General features: G+C 40.4%; 1 protein-coding gene across 1 annotated transcript; it reads right to left on the reverse strand.

Annotated features, from left to right (window-relative positions):
* Positions 1-15159: 15159 nt before the first annotated feature.
* On the reverse strand, positions 15160-16944 carry LOC140038002 (uncharacterized). Its single transcript, XM_072083188.1, has one exon. It carries the CDS (start codon positions 16942-16944, stop codon positions 15160-15162), a length of 1785 nt encoding a protein of 594 aa, XP_071939289.1.
* Between the last annotated feature and the right edge of the window lie 263 nt (positions 16945-17207).

Raw genomic sequence — 17207 nt, forward strand, 5'->3', positions numbered from 1 at the left:
AGCAAGATACTAAGATTTTATCTTTTTCATCCTGAATTCTCGAGTTACCCACGTTAATTTTCGCCTTTACTTTTTGCTAATGAGATCCTCATCAAGTTAGCTTGCCATCATGTATCTAGTTTTGCATTTAGACCTGACAAAACATTCCTCTATATATTAGCTTCATTTGGATGGCTTAGTCACAGATTTTTTTTGCAGTTGCACAGGTAATGTTGGTTTGATTGTTCCTCAAATTTTCTGATTTTTACATCAGTTCAATTATGTAAAAGAGCAGATGCTTTTCTTCCCCCTGTCTACTTCTATGTATTTTTCCTGGTTTATCCCATGATATGATCATTTTTTCCACTGATTATAATATTGGTATAAATAAATGGAAACAGCATCCTGCCTGGAGATTTTTTTCACTTGCTTCGAAGATGTGGTGTAAACTAGATGGAGTAACACAGTTTTTACTCTAGTATAGTGCAGAGAAATTATCATGAACATGAAAGTGTCTAGCCTCACTAGTCACCACCATTATCTGCTAATTTGGACCGCATTACATGGAAATTCACAGATCCTGATTTGTTTTTCCCAATTGTTAGATTAATTATCAAATGTGGCTTTATCAGCATTGATACTCGAAAGATCCAACACTTGGTCACTAACCATTTGATTATGTAGTTGAAAGAGCAGGTGCAAAACTTAGTGCTATTGGTTTATCTTCACCCCTTACTTTATAATCAGGATGAACTTCTGAGATCGAAATTTAGAAGCATGCAACTTGGAATTTTTTAAATCTGTCAAATTCTTACCTTCTAGTTATTATGTGCTGCTTGAATCTTCAAAAGACTTTTAGTTGACCATGAAAGGTATTTTTTTTTTCCAACGCTGCTGTTTTACTTCATAATCAATGCAACAAGTTTGGTCTTTTTAAGAAGAAAAAACTAAAATCAGATAGGGAGAGGGACAAGTGGGGGTTGCTGAGAAATTACTGCTAGTGCTTTAGAGTGATTAGAGGAATTTTTTTCCATTTTCTGTCTTCCGTATATACATCGAATGTTTGAAAATATGGGAAAGAAAAAAGATAAAGAGAAAAGGAAAATGATTGAAGTTGACAGAAGAAACAGAGTTAGTTAGAGATAACAAAGTCATCATATGAACATACCATGCTCTAAATTTTAATCCCCTTACCCGCTCTCCGTTTTTTAGATCCTACCCCTTCTTTATTAGAAAAAATTAAAAACAAAAAAAATATCATGTGCTAAGAATTGTTTTATCATATGCTAATCACTAGTGCTAGTCAATCTGCTAAATCCAATCAAAGCCCTCCACCTTGGATCTGGGTAGCTAGAGAAAGTGTCAAGAAACTGAGGTCATCTAATTTCTGTAGAATAAAAAAACATAACACAACTTCAAAAATTTCTGTTTTTTTTTTAGAGCTTTAGTTTCTTCATTGATCATAGCGTTAAAGTTTCTACATCACTTTCCTACTCTATCACACTCCAGAACCACTCCAACTGTGTCCAAGTTAACTTAACATGTTCAGCATTCTGCTATTACGTCTCCAAAGTCTCTAGCCTTGACGCAGTCCAAGCCTTTTCATGGACTCTTCTTTAGAAACCTTAGTCAATTTAGAGGGGACATGCATTTAATATGGTACTTCTTCTTTTAGCTTCATTTTGGAACAAATAATAGCAGATACCAGCGGTAAGACTCAATGGAAGCCGTTCACACATGACATAACAATTGTGATGTTAGCCTTTCAATATGGATTCCTTTTCTCCATTGACCACAATTGTGATGTTGGCCTTTCAATATGGACGTAGCACATATTCCAAGTCAATATTGAAATTAAATAACATTTTCATAGTAAAATATGGCCAAATTGAACATAATGGAACAGCAGCAATCACTTTGTCCTTATTACTAGCGTAAGACTAGGTATTTGTTCTAGTGATAGTTGCTCTGTCGCTACTGGCTATTTGGTCCAGTGGTCAGTCAGGGGTTCAACCCCTGTCTCCCACAAACTTGCCACCACACCTTACGTGGCTGGTCTTCTGCCCCCACGGAATAGCTTGAGCGGTCCGCTCCTCCTTCTTAGGATATGACGACCTTCCTGATTTATCTAGGGTTCGAGTCCCGTTGTTAACGTACTCGGTGTAGAGTGGCCCCTAAAACAGCTTGGCTTGTAACAAGTTAGCCTGATTCAAAAAAAACCAACAATAAATAATTTGATTAAGGAGAGAAGACAAGTTGATTCCACAAATGCCACTCATATGTTAGATTAGTTAGTTAATCTAGTACAAAAACATGAATTGTTATTTTTAATCTGTCACATAAAAAATACCCTTTTTTAATTATTTGAACTTATCAATCAAGCATTCAACAATAGGTGCATTTTTAAGATCTACTGCTGATCAACTATTATCTTACCGCAAACAATATAAAACATAGTGAAGATTGATATGCTTTCACTTTTTTTTATCAATATCTACATGACAGAAGCTGTACCTAGATTCTAATTCAAGAACACATATTTTCCATGATCATACAACTAGCACTCGAGATATTCAGCTAAAAACTCTACATCGTACTGCTGATCGTCAAGGAGTTTGTTGCAGAGAGCATAAAATAGACAATGGCATGTCATGTTTTCCAATTTATGCATGATCAAGCCAATTGTTTTCACTTCGAGGACCGTTTTTGGCATGATAAAGAAAGAATTCAGAATCTACAACTAAAAACAACAACAATTCCCAAACTTTAACATTAGAAAAGTCTTTTCTCTTACCTTAATTAAGATATGCACACCGTCAGTAGATTGTTGACAAGAATTAAAGAGCAAGTTTCCTCCACTTGAAGCCTCCTCACACCGTTAGCTACACAAATGCTATTGCGCAAGCTCTATTTCTCTTAAAAAAAAAAAATACCTACTTCTCTATTTCTCTATCTCTCACATCTGATTTCTTTAGCTTTTTGTCAAGCATATCAATCAGAAAAAGGATGCCTCGAATTGGCGCCCTTTTTCTCATAGCAAATTAGAAATTTTTTTAGTTCTAAATTGTGAATATTTCTATTAAAATTTGATTAATGGCCGATTTAATTAATTAAGTCCATGTAATTGTCAAATACTATATAAACTGTAAGGCTACTACAATTACTTCACCAGGTCTGATATAAGCATTGGGACCCAATTTTTGATAAGAGAGGTCTCTGAAATTTTTGAAACCTTGAAAAAGGTCGTGCAATTATCAAAAACCTCAGGAGAGGTTTCTAAAATTATTCCTATGTACTAAGATAATTATTGAGATTAGTCAAAAATAGAAATTTAACTATTTAAAGTATAGTAATGCTCTCAATTTTATCCTCTAATAAAACATATAAAATACTTACTATTTTCAAAAACCTTCACTGAGGTTTCAACAATTGCACTTATGCACTAAGAAAATTTATTAAGGTTAGTCAAAAGGATAGAAATTTAACTATTTAACATAGAGTAACACTCTCAGTTTTATCCTCTAATAAAACATTTAAAATATTTCTTGTGATTTTACAAAACCTTATTGATTTTTGTGTCGTAGTAGGAGAGTATAGAAAAGCAATATGGAAATAAATGAAGGAAGAGAGACAGAGTTACTGATCTCCTCTTGAATAAGTAAACTTTAACACAGTTATCATGGGACTTCACTTGCAAATGTTTCAAATAGCCAGAATACTCAAGCTGAAATGTCTATTTTGAGAAAGAAGAAGAGTACAAATCTTATTAAGGGAAAATTAGGGGAAAACACTGTAGCACCTCGCCAGCTATTCTACAATCTTTTCTATTCATACGTTTACTTCATCTCTTAATGCTTAACTAACGAATATGGTGACTTTATCTAGAATATCAATTAGTACTTGATCATTGAATTTGATAAGTAAGGGGATCAAGAAATGGTGATTACCAAGTATTTGCTAAAACATTGTAAATCTAATATTCAAATTAATATACATACTACGCCACTTTTTTTTTATATATTTATTACTACTACTACTACTTTTGTCCTTCACTTAAGATTTTAACCCAACATTTAAACACATTAAGTTACAAAATAGAGAGCCATATTGATTTTGCTCCTCTTATGTGTGATATTGGAAGAACAACCTCAAGTCATTATCACGTCAATAGCCCAAAGACTAATTGGAAGTATTTTCATGTTTCAGTACAAGAAATTCATTCAAGATTCGTAGTCAAGGTATTCAACAAAAGAAATGTAAATCACTAAATTACTAAAGAAGACCCCCATATGACTTTTTATGGCTAGAATATATATTTGAAGAAAAGAAAATGAAACAGGACTTTTTACTCTTTAAAAAAAGCAACTGACTTTTAGTTATTATCCCTCAAAGTATTAAAAAAATTTATAAAACCGGCTACATAATCAAGAAGTTACTATTAAAGCATCACAATTGGCATTGTATATGTAAATGTAAAATATATGGCACCTTAAGTTGAAAATAGATCTAGATGGTAGGTTATTCTAGTGATCATATTTGATTAATTACATTTACTTCCCCTAAGGTTTACCGGAAAAAAAATTCTATTCAAACTCTTTGAATGGGAAAAAATTTTTCACATGCCTTTCTCACATGAATAACGGTTAGAAGTTATGCTTATATCAATAAAATATGTGTTTGAAAGTCCCAAACTGCGTTTTTGCAACTTGAGTTAGTCGGATATAGCTCCAGTGAAGTTTGTCCAAATTTTAAAGTGAAACTAATAGAATGTCTAAATTGCAGCCCAACGCTGTGAATATGTAAATATGTGTGAAAGAAACATACCTCATTAGTCAGTTGAAATAAAGGTAACAAAATTTTCCATCAAGATGCTCAAAGCATCTATTAATTACTAATTCTTCTCCTAGTTCCATTTTTCCATTGCTTTATATAATACAGTGGATGCAACCAAAACCCTAGTCATATCACATCATCAATAACAGCAGTATTTTGGACACAGCTACGATTCAACATTACAATCTTTTTCCCTGTTTACTATTAGATAATCAAATTTCAAATTGAATACAATACTAACTTCAGACTCTAAGCATTAACTTTTATCTTTTTAGGAGCATAAATTGGCTTTAGATATTAGAAGTAGATATCCAAGAAAGACACTTCTTTGGAATCAAGAACAAAAATTTAATATTATATACAAAACAGAACAACTTCAAAATACATTACGAAGTTTTACCATTCTAGCTAAATAATTATTGTTGCCCACTATTGGTTAGAGAAGGTGCGGTGTAAGAGTGTGTTAATAGTTGGGATGAGGCAAAAGCAAAGAAAAATAGAGAGAGAGATTTTCTAAAATTTTTTTGTTTTCTTTTTCTTCATTTTTTTAGCAGTTAGCATTTGATTGTGTTCTTTCAATTTGAATTTGTAGCAAAATAAACCAAACCTAGAGTTTCTATTTATTTATTTTCTAATTTTATTGGAGTCAGATTTTTAATAAATGTGTGATTTAGGAATTTGTGTTTTATTTAGTAATTTCCTATGCAAGTAGTTTCTTTTCCAACAAGTCTGGTAGATTATAAATAGAACATTATTTAGAGTGTTTTCTTAAGAGAGTCCAAGAAATCTATAAGGTTTTCTATTAATGAGTAGCTTTCTTCCATTATTTTGATATATCAATAATATTGTGAGTTATTTATTTCATCTCTTGAACATAAAATATTTTGAGTGATTATTTTATTCCTTCAAATCAATAACCTTGTACGCATAATTATTATTAGAATCCTAAATTTTCTACAATTGGTATCAAGAGTTAGACAGGGTTAGTCCTAGACGTTTTTGCTATCAGAGAGTTAGGGTACAGAGTTGCTAGGAACTATTCAGTTTCAGTTGATTGAATTAGGCCACGAGGTTGGTTTTGAGGTATCCAGTTGATTAATATTGGATGACAGGTCGTCAGCCTGTGCAATAATAGTAATAAATATAGAACCTAACTACCACTAAAAGCAGTCAATAATTAATCCTAGGTACTGGAGCAGGGACTCTAGGTGTGCAATGGGTTACTTGATTCACCCTGTTCCCGAAGAGTTTGCTTAATCCGATATACCAGTATTAATTAATTGACAAAAATTACTGAATAGTAGACAGTGGCAAGTAGGGTCGTCTCCTCAGGGACTGGAGATACTTGTCTCTTTTTAAAGTCCAATTGATAAGGGGGGGGATTTTACCGGAATGAAACTAAAAATAATTAGACAATTTAATTAAAAATGAATAAATCACTAGCACAAATATAGCAGGAATTTAGTCAGGAATAAATAAATTCTAGCCAAGGATGCAACTACTCAGGCACAGTCCATTTATCAGATCATTGATGCAGGAGAGGTTCACTTAATTTATTAATAGGCTAGTTATAGTCTGATGACCAATTTTTCCTTAAATTATTGATAACCAAGGTACGACCGTTGATTACCCCTAATCAGCAAATACTCCTAGGTACGACCATAGGAATTAATTTCCCAATTGCATTAATATTAGAAAAACCTAGCCCTAACCAATAACACGCTACGAGGGTTATTTAAATTAGATTGCACGTTCCCCTAATGTGTAAGCACACCAGCTGCCACTAATATTAATCAATCAAACAATTACGGATTTAATTGACTAAATTGGCACGAGATTAATAAATCACATTGAACATCGGGCCCTTGACATCCAATTAATAAAATAATCCCATGAAAATTTAATCAGACAACATGCAAATATTAATAGATAAAGGAACACGTGAAAAATAATTAGATCTCACAGATTTTCGGGACTGCGCCGTCGAGTTGACCCTTGACTAGATGAAAGACTTAGCCACGCCGCATAATTAAATCACCACACGAGTTAATAAATTGCGAAGGCATTGTTTTGTACTAAAAAGTAAGGAATGAAGGATGTTTTTCCCGTTGGGGAATTTTGTCGAACACCTGGCGTGTCTCAGAGGCAAGTCAAAAGGAAGAAGAAGAAGAAACTAGAACTACCCTACAAGACTAAAACTAGCGAAAGAAAAATCAAAGCTCCCCTCTTCTGTACGCTTGTTCCCTATTTAAAACCAAAAGAAAGGTATCCAGTGGTCCCCACCAATTGGCCACAAGCTGCCGAATTCATCTCCTTGTTTTGAGCCTCTGCGCGGTCCCCACCAATTGGCCACAAGCTACCGAATTAGCTCTTGCTCCTCAGGCTTTGTACGTGCCTTTACTAGCTCTTAGCTCTTGTGGTCCCAGCCAATTGAGGCTTTCTGCTGGAGTCTCCCAAATTTGCATCCAAAAGTCCCTCTTTTTGTAGTTATCTGCTCCACTCCTGGAATTGGGTCCAGATACCAAATATGAGTAAATATCAGCAATTAACACAATATTTGTCCGGGATAGAACGGGAAATTAATAATAAAATTACTAACAATTTATACCCTATCAATTCCCCCCACACCTAAATCATGCTTGCCCTCAAGCATAAGAAAAGTGGACAGACCCCGAAAAGTTGACAGTGGTCATCACTCTAATCCACCATATTGCCGAGAGCTTCAAGAGAAAATCATATATCGGGCACTAGTAGTTAAAATCCGAGAAACATCCCCCCAGTTAGCCTCTACCGCAAACTCCTTCAATTTCCAAATTAACTAGTCTAAGGAAAAGGAATGACACACAGCATTTATCAGCTAATGGTCCAAATATTCACACAAGTCCCCATATGGAGTCCATAAACCAGCAAGCTTCCCTATTATGTATTCTCTCTTTTTTTTCCTTCTTCTTTTTTCCCCCTTTTTTTTTTTTTTTTTTAAAAAAAAAAAAAACACATAATAATATTTGGCACACGAAGACTTAGTCTCTAGCCGCCGGAGCCTTTTGACGCGAACTCCAACATTTTTAGATGAAGGAGCCCGGTTACTCAGCTCCTACCGCTATGCAACCACGTACTCATATTAAGTACCACCTTTTGACGCGAGAATCGACACTTTTAGGTGCAGATTCCCGGTTACTCGGTAGTAGCCAATAGAGGAGTACAGTCAAGCTTATTCACAGCTAATCAAAGCAGAAACGCAAAATAACAGCACTAACAACTAAACACAGGGGCAGCTCGCCTCATTATTTGCCAAACATGGAGAACTGGAGTCAATATTGGACCAGTTCACATTAAAATGCCAACAGTAATTCCCAATGCCTAGAAAAGTTACCACGGAAATCAAAAGAACCAAGCAGTCCGATATTCACCAAGGAGACATCTCGAATCCAACCACACTAACCCGATACATTATATTTAAAAAAAAACTTGGCAAAAGTAGAATTAGAGTCAATAAACCAAAAAAAAAATTTTTTTTAATTTTCTTTTTTTTTCCATTTTTTTTTTAATGGTCACCTAGGATTAAAACTAAGAATTAAAACTAGAATTAATAGTCGCAAAGAAAGAAAAATAAACAACTAGAAGTAAAACTAAAAACTAATAAAACTAGAAACTATTAAAAACTAAAAACTACTAAAACTACTAAAAACTAAGAACTAAAAACTACTAAAAACGGAAAACACACTAGCACCACTGTAGACCCATTCCCCCCACACCTAAATCACACAGTGCCCTCAATGTGACAAATAAAAACAAAAGTGAGAGGGAAATGGACCAAACTTCCCTGAAACCGGGTCATAGCGGAGGGCGAGGTGGGAATGGAGGTGCAAAGCCTGTATGCATCAGGAACTGTGCCAAATTCTGTGCTATGCCGGCGACATTGGCGTCGACGTTGGTCATCCGGGCCTGCAAATCCTGAACCTGCTCCCGGAGATGCTGCCATTCAGAAGTCCCATGCGGTGGAGGTGGCGCAGAAGAAGATGGCCCAGCTGTGTCCTCGGCTGATCCAGGAAAGGAGGAGGGACCTGCCCGGGACGAATGATGCGCACCCGGAGCTCTAGGTGGTCCAGGAGGGATGAACTGGTAGGAACCATCAGGCAGGCGCTCGATGACTCCCATCCTCTCCAAGCAGTCTGCGTCCAAGAGCTCCATCTCGCACGCCAAATGTAAGTCGTGGTCCTCCAGGTCAAGAACCCCCAACTGTATCGCCAAGTGAGTGATATATGACCCAAGGATGAGGGGTTTGTTCTTCTTGGCCAAGACGGTCTTGAACTGTGCGGCCAACCAACACCCCAAGTTCACCTTGATATTGTTCTTCATACTCCAGAGGAAAAAGAATTCAGGGCGAGAGAGTATGCCAGAGCTGTCCTTGCGCCCCGAGTAGCTGTAGGCTAAGAACCGCTGAACATAGCGGGCACTAGGGTCCTTAAGAAAGGAGCTCCTAGATCGGGAAGAATCGTAACGCTGCTGGTCGACGGACATTTCTTCCCACACGTCATGGTAGTGGGAGAGGAACGGCTCTATGTAGTCACAGGCACTCTCGGCAAACTCCCTACTCCCAGCATACTCTCTAGTGGCAAACCCAAATGCCCGATTGAATTGGGTAATGGAGAAATTGAACTCTCGACCCATGAGCCGGAAATGAATGACCTGTGGTGTGTCAACGGTGTATCTCGTAGGTAACTCGAACTCAAAGGTGGAGTAAAACTCCCGAGTCAGCTCGACAAAGGCGGGGCATAAGACATCTAGATATGAGCGCCACCCGATGGCTGTAAACATTCGCTCGACTTCCACTCGTATGCCTAGACCCATGACGGTTAATTTTTCCCAAGTCTTACTTGGTGTAATACGCCGCTCGCAGACCTTAGCATACCTCTGCTGATCGGCGGGTCTAGTGAAGGTTAGGTGCCCCCCAAAGTGAGTAGGGGTATCTACCTGAGCACCCCTACCCCTACCCAACCGGGTCCGAGCACCAGAAGAGGAAGGTAGGTTGGTAGGTGTATTCACAGGGATGGAGGCTTGTGGAGGGGGTTGAGACTGAGAGGTCCTAGACCTAGAGGAGGATTTCGGTCTCACCATTTCCCCCAAAGTAAGTTCAAGGCAACAGAAAATCCAACAAGTATAGAAACCAGCAATTGACAAAGCAAAAATCTCCCAGTAGTAATCCAACCAATAGCAAACAAGAGAGTTCCAGCAAGTAATCAACAAGCAATTCAGAAATATCTCAACTAAAATCTCAAGAGAAACCCCAGCGAGTTATCCAGCAATTCAAGCAATATCCCCAAGCAATGTGATGGTCAAAATGTCATCTCCAAATCGAACAAATAATCAGAGCATTGCAACACATTTAAAATCTCAATAAACGGCTCCAGTTGGCCAAGAAAAATTGCTAACTCATATTCAGCAATAGTAGTGCAGCAAGGGGACAGTAACAACGCAATAAACACAGCTACTCAGCCAGGCAAACCAATGCAGTATTATAGTTCCCTCAGATTCCCAACAGGTGGCTCCAGATGGCCAATGAAATGCACAATTGCACCCAACCCCAAAAGAATTAGCCACTCCAAGCAAAAATAATTCAACCAGTACCACTGGTGGAAAATCACCCAAACATGCAGGGAACCAAATAGCACCGACAAACACTGAGAAATTGGGGCAAATGTGAAATACCTCCACGGGGACTACTCAAGGCGGCCGACAGAGCGGCAGAGGTGAAGCTGGTGGTGGCTAGCGGTGTAGAGGAAGTGTTGGAATGGGAGGCGTCGAGTGCGGCAGTGGTGGGCCGCGGCTGTGTGGATCGGGTGGAAGCACGGAGATCTGAAGTGGGGGTGGCGCGCTGGGTTCCGCGTGCAGGCGTGGGAGGCGGTGGGCCTGGCTTGCGAGAAGGGGGCTGGGCTGCGCGCGATCTGGTGGAGAACAGCGGCCTTGCGCGCGGCAGTGGGTAGTGGAGAGAGGAAGGAAGGGAGCTCGCGGCGGCACGCAGCGGCGTGCGGCTGTGGCTGGTCCTGTGCCAACAGGCGAGCGACGCTCGCGAGGTGGTGCAGGCAGCTGCGGTCGAGATGGGTGGCGATGGCGAGCGGCGCGCAGAGCAGCAGCGGCGTCCGACTCCAGCAACGATGGCGGGGGCTTGGGCTGGTCGCGCGTGCGGCGGTGGCCAGAGAGCAGGGGAGCAGCAAAACAGCGGGGAAGAAAGAAAAGAGAAAGAAAGGAAAGAAAGAAAAGAAAAAGAAGGAGAAGAAAAATTAAATTTTTTTTTTTTTTTTTAATAAGGTTACGGTTTAGAGGAAAAATTTCTTCTTCTTGTGTTTTTTTTTCCTTTTTATTATATTTTATTTGAATCCTTATCTTTCCCGCGAACGTGACGCGGGCACGTCATGAGGGCAGGAGAGCTCCCAGAAGTTTCAGAATTTCCTGATCGTGAGCGTCCTGCACATCACCACGCAGGCACGGCATGACTGAAGGGCACCTATAAATCAGCAAAAACGAAAATCAACACTCCAAAATCAGTCAAATTAAAGGGAAAACAGATTTAAACTATGACACGAAACCAATAAGCAATTGAAAGAAACAATTGGGTTGCCTCCCAATGAGCGCCTTTCTTTAATGTCTTTGGCTAGACATCGTCCAAAGATTTGCTTAAACTAAGCAAGTAGGATCCTCCAAGTGCATCACCTCCACCCGTTCAGTTGGAACCCCTTCATAATACGGTTTGAGACGATGACCATTCACTACAAATTTCTTCTCAGCTTTCAAACTTTGGATCTCGACTGCACCATAATGGAAGACATTAGTCACAATAAAAGGGCCAATCCAACGAGAACGTAGTTTACCTGGAAATAACTGTAATTTGGAGTGGTACAGCAGAACTTTTTGCCCACACTCGAATGTCTTCCTTGAGATCTGTTGGTCATGAAAAATTTTATTTTTCTCCTTATAAATTACCGCATTCTCATAAGTTTCATTGCGGATCTCCTCCAACTCCTGTAATTGTAACTTCCTTTGGATTCCGCCCTCCTCAATATCCATATTGCATTGCTTAACCGCCCAAAATGCTTTATGCTCGAACTCTACTGGAAGATGACACGGCTTACCGAATACTAACCTATAGGGAGACATCCCTATAGGTGTCTTGTATGCCGTCCGATAGGCCCAGAGTGCATCTTCCAACCGTTGACTCCAATCTTTCCTATCGGGGCGCACCATTTTCTCCAGGATGGACTTTATCTCCCGATTCGACACCTCCGCTTGACCATTGGTCTGAGGGTGGTATGACGTTGAGACCCTGTGGAGTACACCATACTTGCGAAACAACGCAGCTATGGTTTTGTTGCAAAAGTGCGTTCCCCTGTCACTGACAATAGCTCTTGGCATTCCAAATCGCACAAAAATATTAGACCTGATAAAATCTGCAACCACTTTCGAGTCATTAGTTCGAGTGGCCTTAGCCTCCACCCATTTAAACACATAATCAACTGCCAGCAAAATATACAGAAAACCAAATGAAGTAGGAAAAGACCCCATGAAATCTATACCCCAGACATCAAAAATTTCTACAAAAATCATCGGGACTTGGGGCATATGATCTTTACGGGCTATATTACCTACCCTTTGACAGCGATCACATGACTTACAAAACACATAGGCATCCTTAAACAATGAAGGCCAATAAAATCCACTTTCTAAAATCTTATGAGTAGTTCTCTTGGGTCCAAAATGACCTCCACAGGCAAAAGTATGACAAAAAGCTAAAATCGATTGAAATTCCATTTCACTTACACATCTCCTCATCACCTGATCTGCACATCTCTTCCATAAGTATGGCTCATCCCAGATAAAATACTTGGCGTCGCTCTTCAATTTATCCCTCTTCGATTTTTGCCAACCTGCAGGAAAATTACCAGTTACCAAATAATTGACTAAATCAGCATACCAAGGCAACTGAGAATTTAAAGAAAATAAGTGCTCTTCAGGGAATGCATCCCTCAATGGTTCATTATCCTCTCCAACGGGTATACGACTCAGATGGTCAGTCACCAAATTCTCTGAGCCTCTTTTATCCCTTATTTCCAGGTCAAATTCCTGTAGTAGCAATATCCACCTGATGAGCCTCGGCTTTGCATCTTTCTTGGTCATCAGGTACCTTAATGCTGCATGATCAGATAATACAATCACTTTAGCACCTAACAGATATGACCTAAATTTTTCCAAAGCAAAAATAACTGCAAGAAGCTCCTTCTCAGTGGTGGAATAATTCAACTGGGCTCCATTCAAGGCCCGGGATGCGTAATAGATGACATGAGCCGTCTTTCCTACTCTTTGCCCCAGTACAGCCCCAACAGCATGATCACTGGCATCGCACATAATCTCAAATGGTAGACTCCAGTCAGGGGGTTGGATGATTGGGGGTGAAGTCAGCAATTCCTTCAGCTTGTTAAAGGCTCTCTCACAATTATCATCAAACTCGAAGGCTACATCTTTTTGTAGGAGTTGGAACAACGGGGCTCCAATTTTTGAAAAATCCTTGATGAACCTTCGATAAAAACCTGCATGTCCAAGAAAAGAGCGCACCTCCCGCACACTCGTGGGGTAAGGTAATGCAGAAATAATGTCTATTTTAGCCTTGTCAACTTCTATGCCCTTAGACGATACAATATGACCCAGGACTATCCCGTGCTCAACCATAAAATGACATTTTTCCCAATTAAGCACAAGATTAGTATCTATACACCTTATCAAGATTAATTTCAGATTATCTAGACATGTATCAAAACTATCACCATATACACTGAAATCATCCATGAAAACTTCAATAATTTTCTCCACGTACTCAGAAAAAATGCTTACCATACATCTTTGGAAAGTCGCAGGTGCATTGCACAACCCAAATGGCATTCGTCTGTAGGCAAAGGTCCCGAACGGGCACGTGAAGGTTGTCTTCTCTTGATTCTCCGGGGCAATTGCTATCTGAAAGTATCCTGAAAATCCATCCAAAAAGCAATAATAAGCCCTACAAGCTAAACGTTCAACCATTTGGTCAATGAAAGGGAGAGGGAAATGGTCCTTTTTGGTGACGGCGTTCAGCCTACGGTAGTCTATACATTGCCTCCATCCAGTGGGTTTGCGCACTGGCACGAGCTCACCCGTTTGGTTGGCTTCCACCGTCACTCCTGCCTTCTTCGGGACTACCTGGACCGGACTCACCCAAGGGCTATCAGATATTGCAAAGATGATCCCCACATCTAGCAATTTTAGAATCTCTTTCTTCACAACTTCCATCATGAGGGGATTGAGCCTTCTTTGAGCCTGCCTAACAGGTTTGGCATCGTCTTCTAGTCTAATTCGGTGCATACAGATGGTCGGGCTGATCCCCTTAATGTCTGCCATTGTCCAGCCTATCGCCTCTTTATGCTCCCGAAGGACCCGGATCAATTTCTCTTCCTGAATTTTTGACAGTGCCGATGAGATAATCACCGGAAGTGTCTCGTTTTCACCCAGATATGCATATTTCAGGTGCTCTGGTAGAGGTTTCAACTCCAGCACAGGTGCCTGCACCACATATGGCAATACCCTCTGGTGAGGCTCGGGAGTAAAAATAGGTAAAACTTCATACCTTTTCGTGGTGGTCTGCAATGAGTGTAATGCACCTATTGTGCATTTTAAATCCTCACTCCACTCCACCTGAGGAGTTGTCTCCAACTCGAGGTGCTTGGTTAAAGCCACCTCCAGCTCATCCCTGCCATCAGTTTCAAACACTTCCTGCACTACAGGGTCAATAGCACTCACAGAAAAAACTGAGCTAAAGTTGGAGTTCGAGGGGTACTTCATAGTATCAAAAATATTGAAATGCACAATTTCCCCATCAAACTCCATGGACAGAGTACCCTTATTAACATCAATTTTCGTCTGTGCTGTGCTCATAAAAGGTCTACCCAATAACAAAGGTGAGGGATCAGGGGAGTGATCATCATCCATATCAAGTACATAAAAATCAGCTGGAAACACCAAATCATTAACTTTTACCAACACATCTTCAACCAACCCATCAGGATATGCATTAGTTCGGTCAGCTAATTGAATGATTATTCCAGTTTCTTTTAATGGACCTAATTTTAGAGAAACATAGATAGAATTAGGCATGACATTTATTGATGCTCCCAGATCTAACATGGCCCTTCTGATCACAGTATTACCTATCCTACAGGGAATAGTAAACATACCTGGGTCCCCGCACTTTGGTGGGAGCTTTCTCTGCAGGACCGCAGACACATTTTCCCCAACTATGACCCGTTCATCTCCCCTCAACCGCCTTCAGTTGACACACAAGTCCCTTAGGAATTTGGCATATTTTGGTACTTGTTTGATGGCGTCTAAGAGGGGGATGTTGATCTCAACCTTGCGAAAAACCTCCAAGATCTCCTTCTCCTTATCTTGTTTCTTCGATTTTTCCAACCTGCTAGGAAAAGGAGGCGGGTTAGTTTTAGTTGTAATTACTGGGTCAGGAAGTACCTTTGGATCTGCACCACTGCTGTCCTCCCTTTCAAGCTCATTTTCGATTTTCTCTTCATCCTTGTCCTTGGGAATCACAGGTTCAGGCCCCTGAATTTCTTTCCCACTCCTTAGGATCATTGCGCTCACGTTCTTCGGATTCAACTCCGGTTGAGATGGCAGCTTCCCTTGGTTCTGGGACTCCAAACGGTTCATTCTGGTGGCCAATTGCCCTATCTGATTCCTTAAGTCCTGCATCTCAGAGTCCGTCTTTTGCTGATTCTGCATAATAGCTGCCTCCGTCCTTTGCTGATTCTGCGCCATGGTCGTCATCATTTGTTTCAGCATCTCATCCGTAGATGAACCAGATTGAGGGGGCGGAGGCAGTCGGGGTTGGTATTGCTGCTGGTACCCTGGTGGCTTATTTGGCACAAAGTTAGACTGCCTGTTTGGCGTGAAATTGGATTGCCTATTCCCACCATAACTGAGGTTGGGATGATCTCTCCACCCGGGGTTGTAGGTGCTTGAGTAAGGGTCGTACTGCTTCCTTGGCGCGGGCGCGTGGTCAGCCATGTTCACCTGTTCCGCAGTTTCTTCCTGAATCATTGGGCACATGTCTGCAGAGTGACCTATACCAGTGCAAATCCCGCATACCCTGGCTTGTGATGCATTTCTCACAGCTTGTTGCCTAACAAACGCAGTCAACTCATTTAGCTGCTGCTGTATGGAGGGTGTCTCTACCTCGTTCACCCTACGTATTGGGGCATCCTCTCTTGTACTGAATTGCTGTGAATTCTCTGCCATCCCCTCTATTAGCTCCCGTGCTTCCTGAGGGGTTTTGTTCACCAGTGCCCCTCCACTTGCAGCATCAATGATGCTCCTGTCTCTAAAAATGAGCCCCTCATAGAAATATTGTATGATCAACTGCTCACTTATTTGGTGATGGGGGCACCTGCGCAACAAGCTCTTATACCGTTCCCAATACTCGTAAAGTGACTCTCCGGGATGCTGTTTGATCCCACAAATTTCTTTCCTTAGGCTTGCAGCCCTGGACGCCGGAAAATATTTATCCAGAAATTTTTTCATCAATTGGCCCCACGTGGTGATGCTACCTGGTGACAGGTAGTGCAACCAGTCCTTTGCAGAATCTTTCAAGGAGAAGTGGAATGCCCTCATTTTTTTCTGCTCTTCTGTGATTCCCGGGGGTTTCATACTGTTGCAAACGACATCAAACTCCTGCAGATGCTTATACGGCTCTTCACCTGGTAAACCATGAAAAGAGGGTAAAAGCTGAATTAGACCAGATTTTAGTTCAAATGGAATGTTGTCATTTAAAGCGGGGAAAGTAATGCACAAAGGCTGCTGAGTTAAATCAGGAGCAGCCAACTCCCTTAATGTTTGTGCATTAGCCATGGTGCCTTCCTCCTGGTCAGAGTCACTTGAAGTGTCAGCAAACGAATCTGTTGGATCAACTCCTGGCTCGGGTCTTTGAGATGTAGCCCTGGAGTGCTCTTCTCTGAGCTGTCTGGTTTCCTTTCTCGTTCTACGCGCGGTCTTCTCTATCTCGTGGTCAAAAATCAAATCACCTGTACGAGAAGATCGAGGCATACACTAGAAGAAAACCAGCAAATTAGGACACAAAATGAATTTAAAAAGAAACAAATAATAACGCCAGTCCCCGGCAACGGCGCCAAAAATTGACAGGTCGTCAGCCTGTGCAATAATAGTAATAAATATAGAACCTAACTACCACTAAAAGCAGTCAATAATTAATCCTAGGTACTGGAGCAGGGACTCTAGGTGTGCAATGGGTTACTTGATTCACCCTGTTCCCGAAGAGTTTGCTTAATCCGATATACCAGTATTAATTA

Source organism: Coffea arabica, chromosome 3c, assembly GCF_036785885.1.
Source record: "Coffea arabica cultivar ET-39 chromosome 3c, Coffea Arabica ET-39 HiFi, whole genome shotgun sequence".
Classification (NCBI taxonomy): Eukaryota; Viridiplantae; Streptophyta; class Magnoliopsida; order Gentianales; family Rubiaceae; genus Coffea; species Coffea arabica.

Bases quoted from the DNA above. Each gene is read 5' to 3' on its own strand.
- LOC140038002 (XM_072083188.1), bottom strand. From the start codon at position 16,944: ATGCCTCGATCTTCTCGTACAGGTGATTTGATTTTTGACCACGAGATA.